Source organism: Anomaloglossus baeobatrachus, chromosome 4 (genome assembly GCF_048569485.1).
Source record: "Anomaloglossus baeobatrachus isolate aAnoBae1 chromosome 4, aAnoBae1.hap1, whole genome shotgun sequence".
Classification (NCBI taxonomy): Eukaryota; Metazoa; Chordata; class Amphibia; order Anura; family Aromobatidae; genus Anomaloglossus; species Anomaloglossus baeobatrachus.
In genome coordinates, this window is record NC_134356.1 from 115,511,669 (window position 1) to 115,527,278 (window position 15,610).

General features: G+C 48.4%; 1 protein-coding gene across 2 annotated transcripts in view; it reads left to right on the top strand.

Annotated features, from left to right (window-relative positions):
* Nucleotides 1–15,610, top strand: part of RGS14 (regulator of G protein signaling 14) — a 277,457-nt gene that overhangs the window by 176,171 nt on the left and 85,676 nt on the right. Inside the window, exon 10 of one of the 2 annotated variants that reach the window (XM_075344512.1) lies at nt 3,538–3,741. The exons of the other annotated variant lie outside the window; for it this stretch is intronic. Coding sequence (XP_075200627.1) covers nt 3,538–3,741 — 204 coding nt within the window. The remainder of the gene's footprint in view (nt 1–3,537; nt 3,742–15,610) is intronic. 2 annotated transcript variants of the gene reach the window in all.

Consider the following 15,610-nt stretch of genomic DNA (forward strand, 5'->3'; position numbering starts at 1 on the left):
TCTGCCTTCTCTTGGGCATTTACAGCATCGCCTTCTACCAGGGTGTTACGCCCTTCAGCACGGTACTCTGTTCTTCTTAGAACCTTGGCACCATTTTCAACATTCATCACTTCACCACTGGGTAGCTTACCAGTCTGCTCACCATGACCTTTGTGGATTTGTACTCCACCAACACTGCCCTGGATTCCTTCTCCTATATTGTTCTGTAGGATGTCATCTCGTACAGCGCTATCATCCAACAGACCTCCAGCTTCATGCATGGAAATTATAGGAGACACCGCCATTACGTCTTTGGTCGGTTCCTCCCCTGCAATTTCACCCTGCTGGTTTCTGTCGTGACAATGTGTCAGTTCAGTCTTTGATTCCTCTTTCTTTTGCAGGATATCACTGTCTGACTCTTCCGTAGCAGGTGTTACTAGCACCATGTTTTCATTAACCAGGCATATCACTTTCTCTGCACCCTCAGACGGCCTACACTGTGCCCCCTCTCGGCGCTTATTACGTCTTCGGCGTCGGGAGGAAGTTTTGCCCTTCTCGCCCATCTGTACCACACTGTACTCGTTTGTCACCTTACTAGAGTCAGTGTCTTTACTGGAGTCATAATCACTCCCCCTGGCATCCTGGACTATCATGTCCCCACTTAACCAGATATCTGCCTCCCTTTCTGGAGCTACCCCGTTTTTAACGGTCACACTATCGGTTATTCCCTTAGTCCTTATGACACTAAGTTGGGTCCGTCCATCATTTTCTTTGGTCACCCCTAACTTAGGACAGTCAATTTTAGGAGGTGCTATCTCCTCCTTACCACACATAACTGCACAACAAGGACCCCTTTTCACCTCCCAATGTGGTGGGGTTTCCTTTGGGCTGTTCCGGCTCTTACACAAGCAACCGTATACGTCCCCCTGCTTCCACAAGTGCACAAATAATTTAGAGTCCCAACCTATAATAATTGGGTGCAGTAAATCTGAGACTACTCCAACATCATGAGAACCACTGTCCCAGGCTGTCTTAATGACCACGCTGGAGACCGGGTATTCTGTCTCAATACTGTGGGTGCAGCCGACGTGGATCTTCCTTCCAGGAATCAAGTGGACATCAGAGGTGGCCCTCACCAGGGTCACCAAGCTCCTTGAGTCTACGACTCCTGTTACAGATTCCCCATCCACTTCCACGGAACACAGACGTGGCTTCTCGTCGGATGGGTGGTCTATATTGCAAACAGGACACTTGTGGCATGAACACTGTTGTCCCTGGCAACAGTCCATCTGCGCCACTTCACCCTTGGATTTGGGATGCTCCGCACCCTTTTGGGGGACCACCGCTTTCTGGGACTCCATCCCCTTATAGGCAACCACCCCTTTATGGGACTCCACCCCCTTATGGGCAACCACCCCTTTATGGGCAACCACCCCCTTATGGGCAACCACCCCCTTATGGGCAACTATTCCCTTCTGGGACTCCGCCCCCTTTTGCGGTTTCCATGCAATGTCCTTAGCCCCCAGTTCACACCGTTTGCCCTTGTCTCCCTGGGCACCCAGTGTCCATACTGGCCCCCGAAGGGAACGCTCAAACTGGTCCATGGCTGCGACATCGCTACACACTGACAGCTCCTGCTGTCCCTGGACCAGGAACTGGTACAGCTCCTCCACAACGTCCGCAGGGACCATTCCCTCTTTTTGGCTTTTAGCCCCCACTGCTGTCACTGGACCTCCAGGCACATGCTGTTGGTGCTGCTGGCTCTGCAGCAGCTGGTTCAGGAGCTCCTCCATGCTGTAACGAAAAAGAGGCACAGGAGGGGCGCTCCAATGGGTAACACCCGGTGGTCAAAGACAGGGGGGGGGGGGTTAGATAACCACTAACCTTTCCAGGTTGTACCGCCCGTACAACCTGGGTCTCCAGCCTGTGGTGTATCACTGCTCACCAAGCAGGTCCTCGCAATTCCGGCCGGCCTGGAATCCTCCAGTCACTGGTCTCTCGCCACGGCAGACCCACTGATTCACCGCCAGCAGCTGGAGCACGCTGTCCCTGTTCGTGGACCCGCCGATCCACCGCCAGCTGCTTGAGTGCGCAGACAATTTTCGTGGACCCGCCGATCCACCGTAAACCGCTTCAAAAAATTTTTCGTGGACCCGCCGATCCACAGCAAGCAGTCCGTATCCACAGGAATATGTCCTATGCCGTTGCCCCTAGCAACCAGACCGCATGCCCACATTCTCCACCATATGTAACGTTGCGCCCTGCAACGTGGGGGTTTCACTCGCTTGCAGCGGTGTGAGGTAGCTTCAGCAACACATGTACACAGTCTCTTCATAGAAATTCTGGCAGTTTATTAAAAACACTCAGCATAAACTGCCCTCAAACATAAACAATAAGTCCATAATGGAAGTTTAGCAACTTCCCCACTCTCTGGCTCCTGCCAGCGTACAACTCTAGCCAAGGTTCCTTCCAGCACCCAGGGCCCTCTGCAGACCCCTGTCTGTCTCTCCTCCAGGAGAGATTCGGCCCTACAGCCCTGGCCTGGCTGCACTCACCTCAGACTCTATATCAGAGCCTTGTGATCAGCCTCCATGCAGGCTGAAACACCCAGAGCTCCTGGCTCTGCTCTAACTTGTTTCCAGTCCACACACTGGACATCTAGAGCCAGCCTCTCTCTAGACTGCCCTAGACACACTTCTCCCAGGTTCAGAGACAGGATTGCTTTAACCCATGGAGCCACACCCACAGGTGGTAAGGCGTGTGTAATCAGCATCACACACCCTTCCATGGCTCTACATGTAATGCAATCCTGTGGAACCACAGGTCCCAGCCAGCTTCACATTGCAGAGCACCCATGCTTCTGCAAAACATACCGGCCCTTTGTAATACAGCCGGTTGATACCTCACAATATATATATATATATATATATATATATATATACACACCGTGTGACTTTGCTCTGTATTGGATGTCAGATGTGTTTTTTAGCTGACATTTATTTACCCACCGTCTTCCTTGGCCTGACTCATCTAGCTGTTAGAGGTATGTTATACCCAGATTACAGTAATAAGGCTATGTGCGCACGTTGCGTACAGTCACTGCAGAAATTTCTGCAGCGATCTGAAGAGCACACGTGCGCTTTAAATCGCTGCAGAAATGTCCGTAGTGAAAAAAAAAGCCGATTCCATGCGCTCTGCCTGCAGCTCCTGCCATAGACAGAGCAGGAGCTGCCGGGAAAGCGCACGGAAGAAGTGACATGTTACTTCTTAGAACGCAGCGCTTCGGCAGTAGCCGAAGCGCTGCGCTCTAAAACGCCACATGTGCACGGCCCCTGCACAATCTCCATAGACTGTGCAGGGGACACAGGACGCATGCAGTTACGCTGCGCTACAAAGCGCAGCGTAACTGCATGTATTTACGCAACGTGCGCACATAGCCTAAGTCTGTTTTTCCTTTAAAAGGTCAGTCAATCCCTTCATCATCAACAGGTTAAGCCAGGGATAAAATGTGCTCAGTGTTACACGTCTAGAGTTTTATTCTTTTCTTTTCTTTTTTAGCATGACAGTGGCAGTCTGGGCAGCACAGAACGTGAAGCAGACAGCAAACCAATCAAATACTGCTGTGTTTACCTCCCAGATGGCACCGCTTCACTCACAGCTGTCAAACCAGGACTCACCATACGAGAAATGCTTGCGGGAGTATGTGAAAAAAGAGGCTATAACTCTTCTGATGTTAAAGTATACCTGGCTGGAAATGAGCAGGTATTTGTGTGATGAAGTGCTTATAAAACATTATAGAAGATGATTTAGTGGTGTTTGAGTCAGTAATATAGCTAGACGTGCTGGGGCCCAATAGCAAACTAGAAGCAGATCATTTGATATTCTCTTAAAGGGAACCTGTCACCAGATTTGAGGCCTATAAGCTGCAGTCACCACCAGTGGGCTCTTATATACAGCATTCTAACATGCTGTATATAAGAGCCCAGGCCGCTGTGTGAAATGTAAAAAACAATTATAATACTTACCTAAATGGTCAGTGTGGAGCAGATGGGTCGGATGGGCATCTCCGTTCTCCGGTTCTGGTGCCTCCTCTTTTGGCCTTCTTTATCTTCCGTCTTCTGAAGCTAGTGTGGATGACGCATCCTACGTCATCCACACAAGCCGACACTGGGGTCCTGCGCAGGCATACTTTGATCTGCCCTGAGCAGGGCAGATCAAATTATTGTAGTGCGCATGCACGGAGCCTCAATGCCGGCTATTGTGGATGACGTCGGACGCGTCATGCACCCAGGCTTCAGAAGAAGCTGTTCAACGCTATTATTATTATTTATTATTATAGCGCCATCAATTCCATGGCGCTTTACATGTGAAAGGGGTATACATAATAGGGACAAGTACAATATGCATAAACAATACAAGACACAGACAGGTACAGGAGGATAGAGGTCCCTGCCCGCGAAGGCTCACAGTCTACATGGGATAGGTGAACATACAGTTGGTTAGGGTAGAGCTGATTGTGCGGCACTGTATCAGACTGAGGGTTACGGCAGGTTGTAGGCTTGTAGGAAGAGGTGGGTCTTCAGGTTCCTTTTGAAGCTTGTCAAGGTTGGCGAGAGTCTGATGTGTTGAGGCAGAGCATTCCAGATGATGAGGGAGGCACGGAAGAAATCTTGGATGCGATGGTGGGAAGAGGAGATGAGAGGGGAGTAGAGAAGGAGATCTTGTGAGGATCAAAGGTTACGTGCAGGTAAGTGCCGGGAGACTAGGCCAGAGATCTAGGGAGGAGACAGGTTGTGGATGGCTTTGTAGGTCATGGTTAGGGTTTTGAACTGGAGTCGTTGGGCAATGGGAAGCCAGTGAAGGGATTGGCAGAGAGGAGAGGTCGGGGAGTAGCGGGGGGACAGGTGGATTAGACGGGCAGCATAGTTTAAAATAGATTGTAGGGGTGGGAGACTGTTAGAAGGGAGGCCACAGAGCATGAGGTCGCAATAATCCCGGCGGGGGATAATAAGGGCATGTGCTAAGGTTTTTGCAGCTTCTTGGGAAAGGAATGTACGAATCCGGGAAATATTTTTGAGTTCGAGGCGGCAGGAGGTGAAGAGAGCTTGGATGTGTGGCTTGAAAGAGAGATCAGAGTCTAGGTTTACTCCCAGGCAGCGAGCACGTGGAACTGGGGAAAATGAGCAGCCATTGACATTGATGGATATGTCAGGTGGGGGGGTTGAGTGAAGAGGAGGAAAGACAATGAATTCTGTTTTGTCCATGTTCAATTTTAAGAATCGAACAGAGAAAAAGGATGAAATAGCAGACAGACATTGTGGGATTCTGGTTAGTAGGGAGGTGATGTCAGGTCCAGAGAGGTAGAGCTGCGTATCATCAGCGTAGAGATGATACTGAAAACCGTGGGACTCTATGAGCTGTCCCAGGCCGAAGGTGTAAAGGGAAAACAGCAGGGGTCCAAAAACTGAACCTTGGGGGACTCCGACAGACAGGGGGCGAGATGAGGAAGTGGTGTGAGAATGGGAGACGCTGAAAGTTTGGTTGGTTAAGTATGAGGAGATCCAAGATAGGGCCAAGTCTGCGATGCCCAGAGACGAGAGAATTTGTAGTAGAAGGGAGTGGTCTACTGTGTCAAAGGCAGAGCACAGGTCCAGGAGGAGGTGGACAGAGTAGTGTCGCTTGGATTTTGCGGTTTGTAGGTTGTTAGTAACTTTGGGTAGGGCAGTTTCAGTGGAATGATAGGGTCGTAAGCCAGATTGTAACTGGTCAAAGAGGGAGCAGGAGGAGAGGTACAAGGACAGTTCAAGATGGACATGCTGTTCCAGTAGTTTTGAGGCATAAGGAAGAAGTGATATGGGGCGATAGTTTGACACAGAGGAAGGGTCAAGGGAGGACTTTTTGAGGATGGGTGTGATGGATGCATGTTTAAAGCATGAAGGGAATACACCAGTTGTTAGTGATAGGTTGAAGAGATGGGTTAGGGTCAGCATGAAGACTGTGGTGAGATTGGGGATGAGGTGGGATGAGAGTGGATCAAGCAGGCAGGTTGTGAGATGTGATCTTGAGAGTAGAGTGGAAAGTTGATCTGTCATGGTGGAGAAGCTGGATTTGGAGGAAGAAGGCTGAGTAGTTGTGAGTAGTGGCTGTGGTGATTGTGGGCCAAAGCTTGCTCGGATGTTGTCGATCTTCTGCTTGAAGAAAGAGGCGAAGTCTTCAGATGAGATGAGAGGAGAGGGAGGTGGTGCCGGGGGATGGAGGAGAGAGTTGAAAGTGTTGAATAGCTGTTTAGGGTTGTGGGATAGAGAGGATATGAGGGATGAGAAGTAGGTTTGTTTTGCAGCAGTGAGTGCAGACTTGAAAGTGGTGAGAGCCTGTTTGTATGTAATGAAGTGCTCAGTGGAATGAGACCTCTTCCATCTGCGCTCAGCAATTCTGGAAGCCCGTCTCAATTCTTTAGTCTGGTCCGTGTGCCAGGGTTGCCTTTTGATTGTTCGGGTTTTGGTGTGTGAGACAGGGGCAGCTGATTCGAGAGCTGCAGAGATGGTGGTGTTGTATAAAGTGGCATCTGCATCGTGTGAATAAGCGATGTCTGCAAGAGGAAAAAGAGACTGAGGGAGTGAGTGTAAATCAAGGTGATTGAGATTTCTGCGGGGGTATGAAATATTGTGGAGGGAGGGTTGTTTACTTAGAGAAGAGAGGGAAGAGAATGTGAGTAGGTTATGGTCAGATAGGGAGAGAGGCGAGTTAGAGAGGTTAGATAGGGAACAGAGACAAGTGAAGATGAGGTCCAGCGTGTGGCCATCTTTGTGAGCAGCTGCAGAGGACCATTGGGTGAGGCTGAAGGAGTAAGCGAGTGTTAGAAGTTTAGAGACAGATGAGTGAGAAGTGTCAGTGGGGATGTTAAAGTCACCCATGATGATGGTGGGGATATCGGTGGAAAGGAAATGTAGTAGCCAGGTGGTGAAATGGTCAAAAAAATGCAGTAGCTGGCCTTGGGGGGCGATAAATGATGGCAAGTTGTAGGTTGGAAGGGGAGTAGATTCATACGGAGTGCACCTCAAAAGAGGGGAGAGTAACTGAGGGTGGCAGTGGAATTGGTGTAAAGGAGCATTGGTCGGACAGGAGCAAACCGACTCTTCCACCATGCTTGTTACTGGCGTGGGGGGTGTGAGAGAGTTGGAGACCACGCTATCTCATAGTATTCATCCAAAGCAGGGGTGAGGAACCTCTTTTCTGCCAAGGGCTATTTGAAAATTTCTACCATCATTCGGGGGCCGCACAAAATGATCAACTTGCAAATTAGCCTGCTATATTTGGTTAAACAAGATATTAACACATCTACTGTGGTGGCTGGAACAGCTTCTCTTTGGTGCGGCTATGATGGTAAGGGCTGGGACATATAAACTGATGATTAAAATTAGAGAGCAACATACAATTTCCTAAATGTTAAGGTCATTGTGTAGTCCTATGTGATTATATCCGAATATGAGTAACCGAGCAGTACCTTAAGCTTAATTCATAAATTGTTTTTTTTCAGAAGCACATAATAAAAATGTAAATGAAATAAATGTAAAAGAACACTGATCAAAATTAGAGAACACTTTCAGATACCTGCACGTTATTGGTGTTAATCTGGCACCTGGTGCTAATTTCCTTAATTATCTGACAAACCCTATTTAACTGGCAGCCTAACTTTCCAGTTTGCACTGACTTTGCAAAAATGGTGTGCTGTTCCAAAGTGACTGAAACCTTCTGGCAGCAGGTTGTCAGATGAAGGCCAAAGGGGTGACCCTATCAGCCATAGCAAGAGAAGTTGGTCATTACAAGTCTGTGATTTCGAGAATATCGCATCTTTACAACATCACAAACGCTTTCAAGTCCCCCAAGAAGGCTGGTCACTTTCGAAAGACAAATGCAAGAGAGGACAGGATATTGCAGAGAATCTCCATGGGTAATGGTTTCAACACTGCAGCTTGAAATGCTCACCAGTTCAGCACTGAACAGGGTAAGGATCTGTCTCGTCATACAGTGTCACAATGTTTAAGAGCATTTGGACTAAAAGCCCACTCTGCAGTGACCAAACCTCTCATTAGCAGAAAGAATCAAAAGGAGCATGTTGTGTGGACACAGTGGTCAACAGTTCATTTTAGTGATAAAAGATTTATTTGGGTCTGATGGGAAGCATTGTGTTTGTTGACAAACTGGGGAAAGACTGAACCAAAGTCAGTGAAAGGTGGTGGAGGAAGTGCCATGGTTTGGGGAATGTTTTTTGCAGCAGGAGTTGGACCTCTCATACAGCTACATGGCAGAGTGAATTTAAGTGTGTATCAGAACCTTCTTCAACAACACATGGTTCCTTACTTGCATTCATCACTCAATCAGCCAACACTTTTTTCATGCACGACAATGACCCCTGTCATACAGCAAAACAGGTAAAGCAGTTCCTTGAAGCATAACAAAAATAAAAATCAATGAAAATGAAATGGTGAACCCAGAGACCTGATCTAGACCCAATAGAAAACTTCTGGAAAATCCTTGGTGACAAAGTCATGGCTAAGAAACCCACAACAGTCAAAGAACTGTGGAAGAGACTGGAAGAAGAGTGGACCAAAATCACAGCAGAGCAGTGTGAGAGACTAGTGGCCGCAGATGTGCTGAAGTCATTCAAAGCAAAGGCATGGTGTACCTCTTACAAAAAAAACTTCAACTGTTGATCAATGTAGTTACATTATTTCTGAAAAAAGCAAGTGATCATAAATTTTTTTCTAATTTTGATCTCCAGTGTACATCACATTAGACGCTGGGGCATATACATGACAGGAGATGCTTGGGGCCTATACATCACACAAATGGTTAGGACATATACATCACAGGAGGGGCTAGGTCATATACATTACAGAATACGCTGGGCTCATATACATCACAGCAGAGGCAGGGGTATTAACATTACGGGAGGGGCTGGGGCATATACATAACAGGAGATGTTTGGGGGCATAAACATCACTGGGGTATATTCATCACTGGGAGGCAGAGACATGGCTCTTTGGCATAAAGATCACCGGTGGGTATATACATCAGTGGGGGAACAGACATCACTGGTGGAACAGACATCACTGGGACATCAACATCACTGGGGGCAGAGATATCACTGGGGGTATATACATCACTGGGGTGCACAGACATTACTGGGGGCATAGACATCACTGTGGGGCACAGACATTACCGGGGGCAGTGTCAGACTGGCTACCGGAGAAACCGCCAGTAATATCAGGCCTGGCTGCGGTTACCTGCATTGAACTCCGGAGCTCTCACCTGAGCTCCAGATTGCAGCCTGGACTGAACTCAGGGTTTGCAGGACTGAACCGCGAGTGCCGACTGATCCGCCGCCGCCAATTGCGGTTCATTTCATGACAGCTGTGGATAGGCCAGGCTGAACTCCGAAGCTCAGGTGAGAGCTCTGGAGTTCAATGCAGGTAACCGCAGCCAGGCCTGGTAGTACTGGCAGATTCTACGGTAGCCAGCCTAACACTGACTGGGGGTATAGACATCACTAAGGCTTTTAGACATCACTAACGGTACATACAGCACTGAGGTATATACATTACTAGGGGAGAACATACAGCACTGGTAGTATATACCTCATGGGGGCTACATACAGCACTGGGAGGCACAAACATCACTGGGGGCATACACTGCACTGGGGGTATATACATGACTGTGAATGACATACAGCACTTGAGGACACATACATCACTGGGGAAGCAGATATCACTAGAGGGTATATACATCATTGGGGGCCTATATATCACTGGGGGCAACATATATCACTGGGATATATATATATGTAAATCACTGGGGGCACAGCGAGTGTGCTGCTTGGGAGTTATGATTGATCTATCCAAGGCAATTTTTATATTAGGTATAGGTAGGTTAGTAGAGGGAGGAAATATGAGTTCAGTTTTGGAGAGATTTAGTTTCAAATAAATTGAGGATATAGTATTAAAGACGGTGGAAAGATAAACCCAGGTATTTTGTATTAAGGTCGGGTGATAGCAGTAGAAGATGTGTATAATTTGATGTCATCAGCATAAGGTGGTGTCACACATAGTGACGCAGCAGCGATCACGACCAGCGATCTGACCTTATCAGGATCACTGCTGCGTCGTTACATGGTCGCTGGTGAGCTGTCAAACAGGCAGATCTCACCAGTGACCAGCCCCCAGCGACGCGTGGAAGCGTAACTAAGGTAAATATCGGGTAACCAAGGAAAGCACTTCTCTTGGTTACCCGATATTTATCTTAGTTACTAGCGTCCGCCGCTCTCACGCTGCCAGTGCCGGCTCCCTGTTCCCTACACTCCTAGCCAGAGTACACATCGGGTTAATTACCCGATGTGTACTCCAGCTACGTGTGCAGGGAACAGGGAGCCGGCACTGGCAGTGTGAGAGCGGTGGACGCTAGTAACTAAGGTAAATATCGGGTAACCAAAGAAAGGGCTTCTTGGTTACCCGATGTTTACCGTGATTACAGTTTACCGCAGGCTGCCAGACGCCGGCTCCCTGCTCCCTGCTCGCTTCAGTTCGTCGCTCTCTCACTGTCACACACAGCGATGTGTGCTTCACAGCGGGAGAGCAACGTCTAAAAAATGAAGCAGGACATTCAGCAACGACTGGCGACCTCACAGCAGGGGCCAGGTCATTGCTGGATGTCACACACAGCGACAGCGACAGCGACGGGACGTCGCTGCTACGTCACAGAAAATGGTGACTTAGCAGCGACGTCGTTGTCGTCGTCGCTATGTGTGACACCACCTATAGAGATGGTTCTGGAAACCAACTCTGGTGATGGTTTGTACAATAGGGATGGTGTATAGAGAGAAACGCAGGGTGTCAAGTACTGAAATTTGAGGAAGATAAGAATGAAGATAAGACGAATAAGATCTACCAAAAGATACAATGAATAAGAGGTCAGAGAGGTAGAATGAGAACCAAGAGAGAATGGTGTCATTGAGCCCGATAAAGCGGAGCATAGTGAACCACAATGTTAAATGCAGCAGAGATATCCAGCAGAATCAGCAGACAGAAGGGACCATTAGATTTTACGGTCATTAGATCTTTAGAGACTTTGGTAAGGGCTGTTTCAGTAGAGTGTAAGGAGCAGCAATCAGTTTATATATGGTCAAGAAGAGAGTTATCTGAGAGGTGGAGGATTTCTGGTCAAGAGATTTTTTTTTTAGTAAAAGGGTTATGATGACATGTTTGAATAAAGCAGGAAAGATACCGGAAGAAATAGACAGGTTAAATATTTTAGTTAGGTTGGTAGTGAAAACCAGGGATTAATACTGGGGGAGATGTGAGAGAATAGGCTTACTGGTGCAGGTTAAAACCAAAGAGAATAATTGTATGAAAAATACCCTGAATAATAATAAATAAAATGCAAGTACTTAATAACAGGGTACTTAGTATATACATTTTTGCAAAAAGGGAAGTAGTTATCCCACCTCATCAAGGTGTACCCCATCTGGGATGGTCTCTAACCAACTAAGTTAAAAACATTTTCTATACCTGACTTGTGTCATGTCAAAAACTCCAATGTGAATGGTAATAAGTGGTCAGCTGGATCACAGATTAAATACACAGCGCAGTGGGAAGCAATTGATTGTTCGGTCTCAGTAAAGGGAGGGCTGCACCCCTAACTTGCACTAAAGCAAGAGAACATACAAAAAACTGAGCTATAACAAAAAATCAGTAACCATGCAACATTACAAGCATGTAAATGGCAGCCTCTAGACAGGAAAAAAAACAAAGAGAAAAATTGTATGAAAAATACCCTGAATAATAATAAATAAAATGCAAGTGCACATTTTTGCAAAAAGGTAAGAAGCCATCCCACCTCGTCAAGGTATACCCATCTGGGACGGTCCCTAACCAACTAAGTTAATCCAGCAGAATCAGCAGACAGAAGTGACCATTAGAGTTTACTGTCCTTAGATCATTAGAGACTTTGGTAATGGCTGTTTCAGTAGAGTGTAAGGAGCGCAAATCAGTTTGTACAGCACTCAGCACTCCTTCACGTGTTGTGGCCCTCTGAGAACTTCCGGTTCTGGCCTCACAGTCAGGACGAAGGGCGGGGATTCTGCTTCGTGCACTTTCACGGGGAAGATTGCGTTTTGGCGCGAAAAGATGGCGGAAGATGGTGGAATGGCGGGAAAAGGAATTTTGACTCGCGGTTTTCGGTTTCCAAGGCACACGTCACACAGGTGAGTAGGTCCTGCTCGGATCCTGTTCGTGATGCCAGAAATTAAGGTGTGCCGCCCCCGCATCAGCAGCTGGGCTGCTCATATCCGGATCCATGGTGGCTCAAGGGATCTCCAGACCCGGGGGTCGAAGTCGTGCGGCCATTCAAATAAAAGGGGAAGTATTTCCATAAGGCTGTTTGGTTAAAGTTCATGACGCCACCCGTGGTGTGTGGTAATGGTGAAGTACCACAGCTGCAGCTGGGAGTACCCGGGGGCGATGGAGTGGGCAGCCAGGTGTTAGACCCCTCCACGGGTAGGGGGAATGCTCCGGGGCTCGGTGATGGTAAGGGAGTTGAATGCAAGGGGTTTGGAAGGCAGGGAGCAGGGAACTCACAGTTGGTAGTCGTGGTGCTGGATGACTCTGTGCTGCTTTGGAAGGTCAGTAAACACACAGACTGTAATTAAACCAAACGTCCTCGATTACTGCTGCCGCTGAGGGGAGCACGTCCAGGTGACCGTTCCCAATGATGTTGCCTGGTGTGTTCCAGTCTAGTCCGACCCTCCAGGAGCTTCTACTACTCAGCCCCTCACACTCTGTGGGCTGCTGTCTCGCTGTCCTGGGAGCTCCAACTCCCCAGCCTGCTCTCCCCTGAGAGCTACTTGAGAGCCACCACTCTCCTTGCTCACCTGCCGACGACTGCCTAGTCACCTCCCACCCATTCTGCTTAACCCTTCGGTGGGCGGCCCTTTCCTCACTGGACCTACCCACTGGTGTGTGTGTGTGTGGGATTTGCATGATGGTCTTAGCAACATCATTGGGTGGCACCTGGAACTAAGGAATAGATGGATACTGCACAGAAAGGAAAATTGTGCAATACCCTGTGACGACCTAATAGGCCAGGGCGTCACACATTCTTATAATATCAATACCCTTGTTCATCCCTATAATGATTCCCCATTGTCCCTCATTATAATGATGCACAAGTATAATCAGTATGATGGCTACTATAGCCCCCTATACACAGTATGATGCTTCCACAGCTTCCTACACTGTAAGATGTACCCCAAAGCCATCCAAACACTTTATTGTGGCTCACACAGCCCCCAAGCACAGAATGATAGCCACTACAGTTCCCCATACACAGTAGCATGCACTCCATGGCCCCACATACAAGTAGGTTTGTTCCCACAGCCCTAATACATATTAGGATGCCCCCACAGTCTTTATTAACAGTATAATGCCCTATAGCTTGCCATAAATATTTTGATACCGAGTTGCTGGGCCCCTTGTTTAGATTGAGCCGCAGTGGTCAAATTAGCCATATCTTTGATCAAATCCAGGATCTGGAGCCGCAGTTCATTGATGGAGTCCTTAGCCACAGTTTGTTCCTTGGTTCCCACCAATACCGGTGTAGCGGGCACCAAGCCCGGTTGCTGAAGCATAGTGCTCCAGTGATCCAACTCATGCAATGCCCGGATGGTCTTTAAATTCTGCAAAGCTGAGGTTAGGGTTTGCATGGACACAATGTGCAGCTGGGTCCGGTGGGCATCGGACAGAAGCCCCTCGATGAACTAATCAGTCAGCAGGCGGTTCTCATTTTTCACTTCCTCCGGTTCCACCTGTTGAACAGCTCTCATTGCCTCCTGAAGGTTTAAAGCATAGTCCTGTATACTGTCTTACACCTTTTGCTTACATCCGTAAAATCACATCTTTATCTCAGCTGCTGTACGGGTATCGAAAGTTTCCATGAGTTTAGTCAAAATGTCCTTCACCACTGTTTTATCAGTCTCTGGCCAGGACTCGACTTCTCGAACTGCTGCCCCGGTCAGTTGGCCAATAAGGACGCTGGTTTTCTGGTCCTCCGTCATAGGGTACACCCGGAATAAACTGTACAGTCTCTCCTTGAAGTCCGCCAGGGTATGTACCTCCCCTGAATACTGGGGTAGCCATGTTGTTCCTGGGAGGTACGGCATGGTAAACGGTAGCACCGGAGCTGGGGTTAATGCTGCGGCAACAGGAATGGTTTGATCTCTTTCCTCACTGGACATGCCTCGACCAATAGTTTCCTGCTCTGACTTAGAGTCACGGGGTCTCCTGCTCGTTTCTGGCAGTGGGGCTCTCCTTCGTGCTCTTTCTGGGCTCCACCCATGCTTTTGCACTCTTTTTGGGTCCCACCCACGATGGCACGCCCTCTTCTCCCGTGCGGAATAGTTAATGGTGACTGACTTTTTCAAGAAACACGGTTTAACACAGTTCTGCAAGGCACACAGTATATGCTGTCACGGGCATGTTATCCTGTTCATGACACCAAGTTGTAGCACCCACGGGGCAAGGGGTTAATTTTACTCTTCACCGGGCTGGTGATGTCGGGTCTGGGGATGTCACAGGTGGCACTACCTAGCTTCGTGGCCCCGAGGCGTACAATAAAAGGAGATGATGAAGGATGGAATGATGGGGATAGTTTGTCTCGAGACGCCACCAGTCGCTGTGGGTGATGTCCTCTGGGGCTGATGGTGTTGCAGCAAAGATGGTTCTGCTCCCCACGGATGGAGCAGGCTCCGGGGAGGATGAAGAGGGTTGTAGTGATGGCTGGCGCCGAATTGCGGTGACGACAATAAGAGGCAGAGTCAGTTTTTACTCACTGTCCTTTGGTTGCCTGGGGGTATCGGTCTCTGCCATGATGGGCTCCAGACAATCATGGATAAGTTAGATGTAGCCACCGGTATTTGAAAGTGTCCTTTCCCAAGGGACGTCCCTCCAGAACTGAGGAACCCGGGCCAAGCTTCCCGCTCCAAGCCTCAGGCTCTGTGAAGAAAAAGAAGAAGAGTGGTGTTGTGCTGCTAGAACTGAAGTCCCGACTTGACTGAAGTTTGTGTAAGAGTTTCCTACCTCTATCCCAAGTGGTGCCCGCCCACCAGGTGGTTGTCCTAGTGACTAGGAAAGTCCCAGGCATCATGATGGCCACCCCCCAGCCTTCCATAGTCCAGTCCCCGGTGGGTGGGTACCTAAGCTATATGTAAGGTGAAATGTGAAAACACCGGTGGTTAATCCCCTCCTTACCCGAGATGAATACTGCACCTTAAGTGAGGCGCAGTACCCTGTGGCGACGGATATGCAGTATTATGTTCCCACAGCTCCCTATACACAGCCTAATGCACTTATAGCTTCCTGTGATGCCTCCCACAGCTGCTGTTATGCAGTATAATACCCCCAGAGCCTTCTCCATGTATACAGTATACTACTCCCCACAGCTCCTTATATCAGTATGATGTCCTCACAGCCCCTATATATTATGATGTCCCCAGAGCTCTCTATACATAGTATGATGTTTCTACAGTGCCCTAAATACAGCAAAATGGCCTCCACAGCTCTCTACATGAGTATATTGTCCC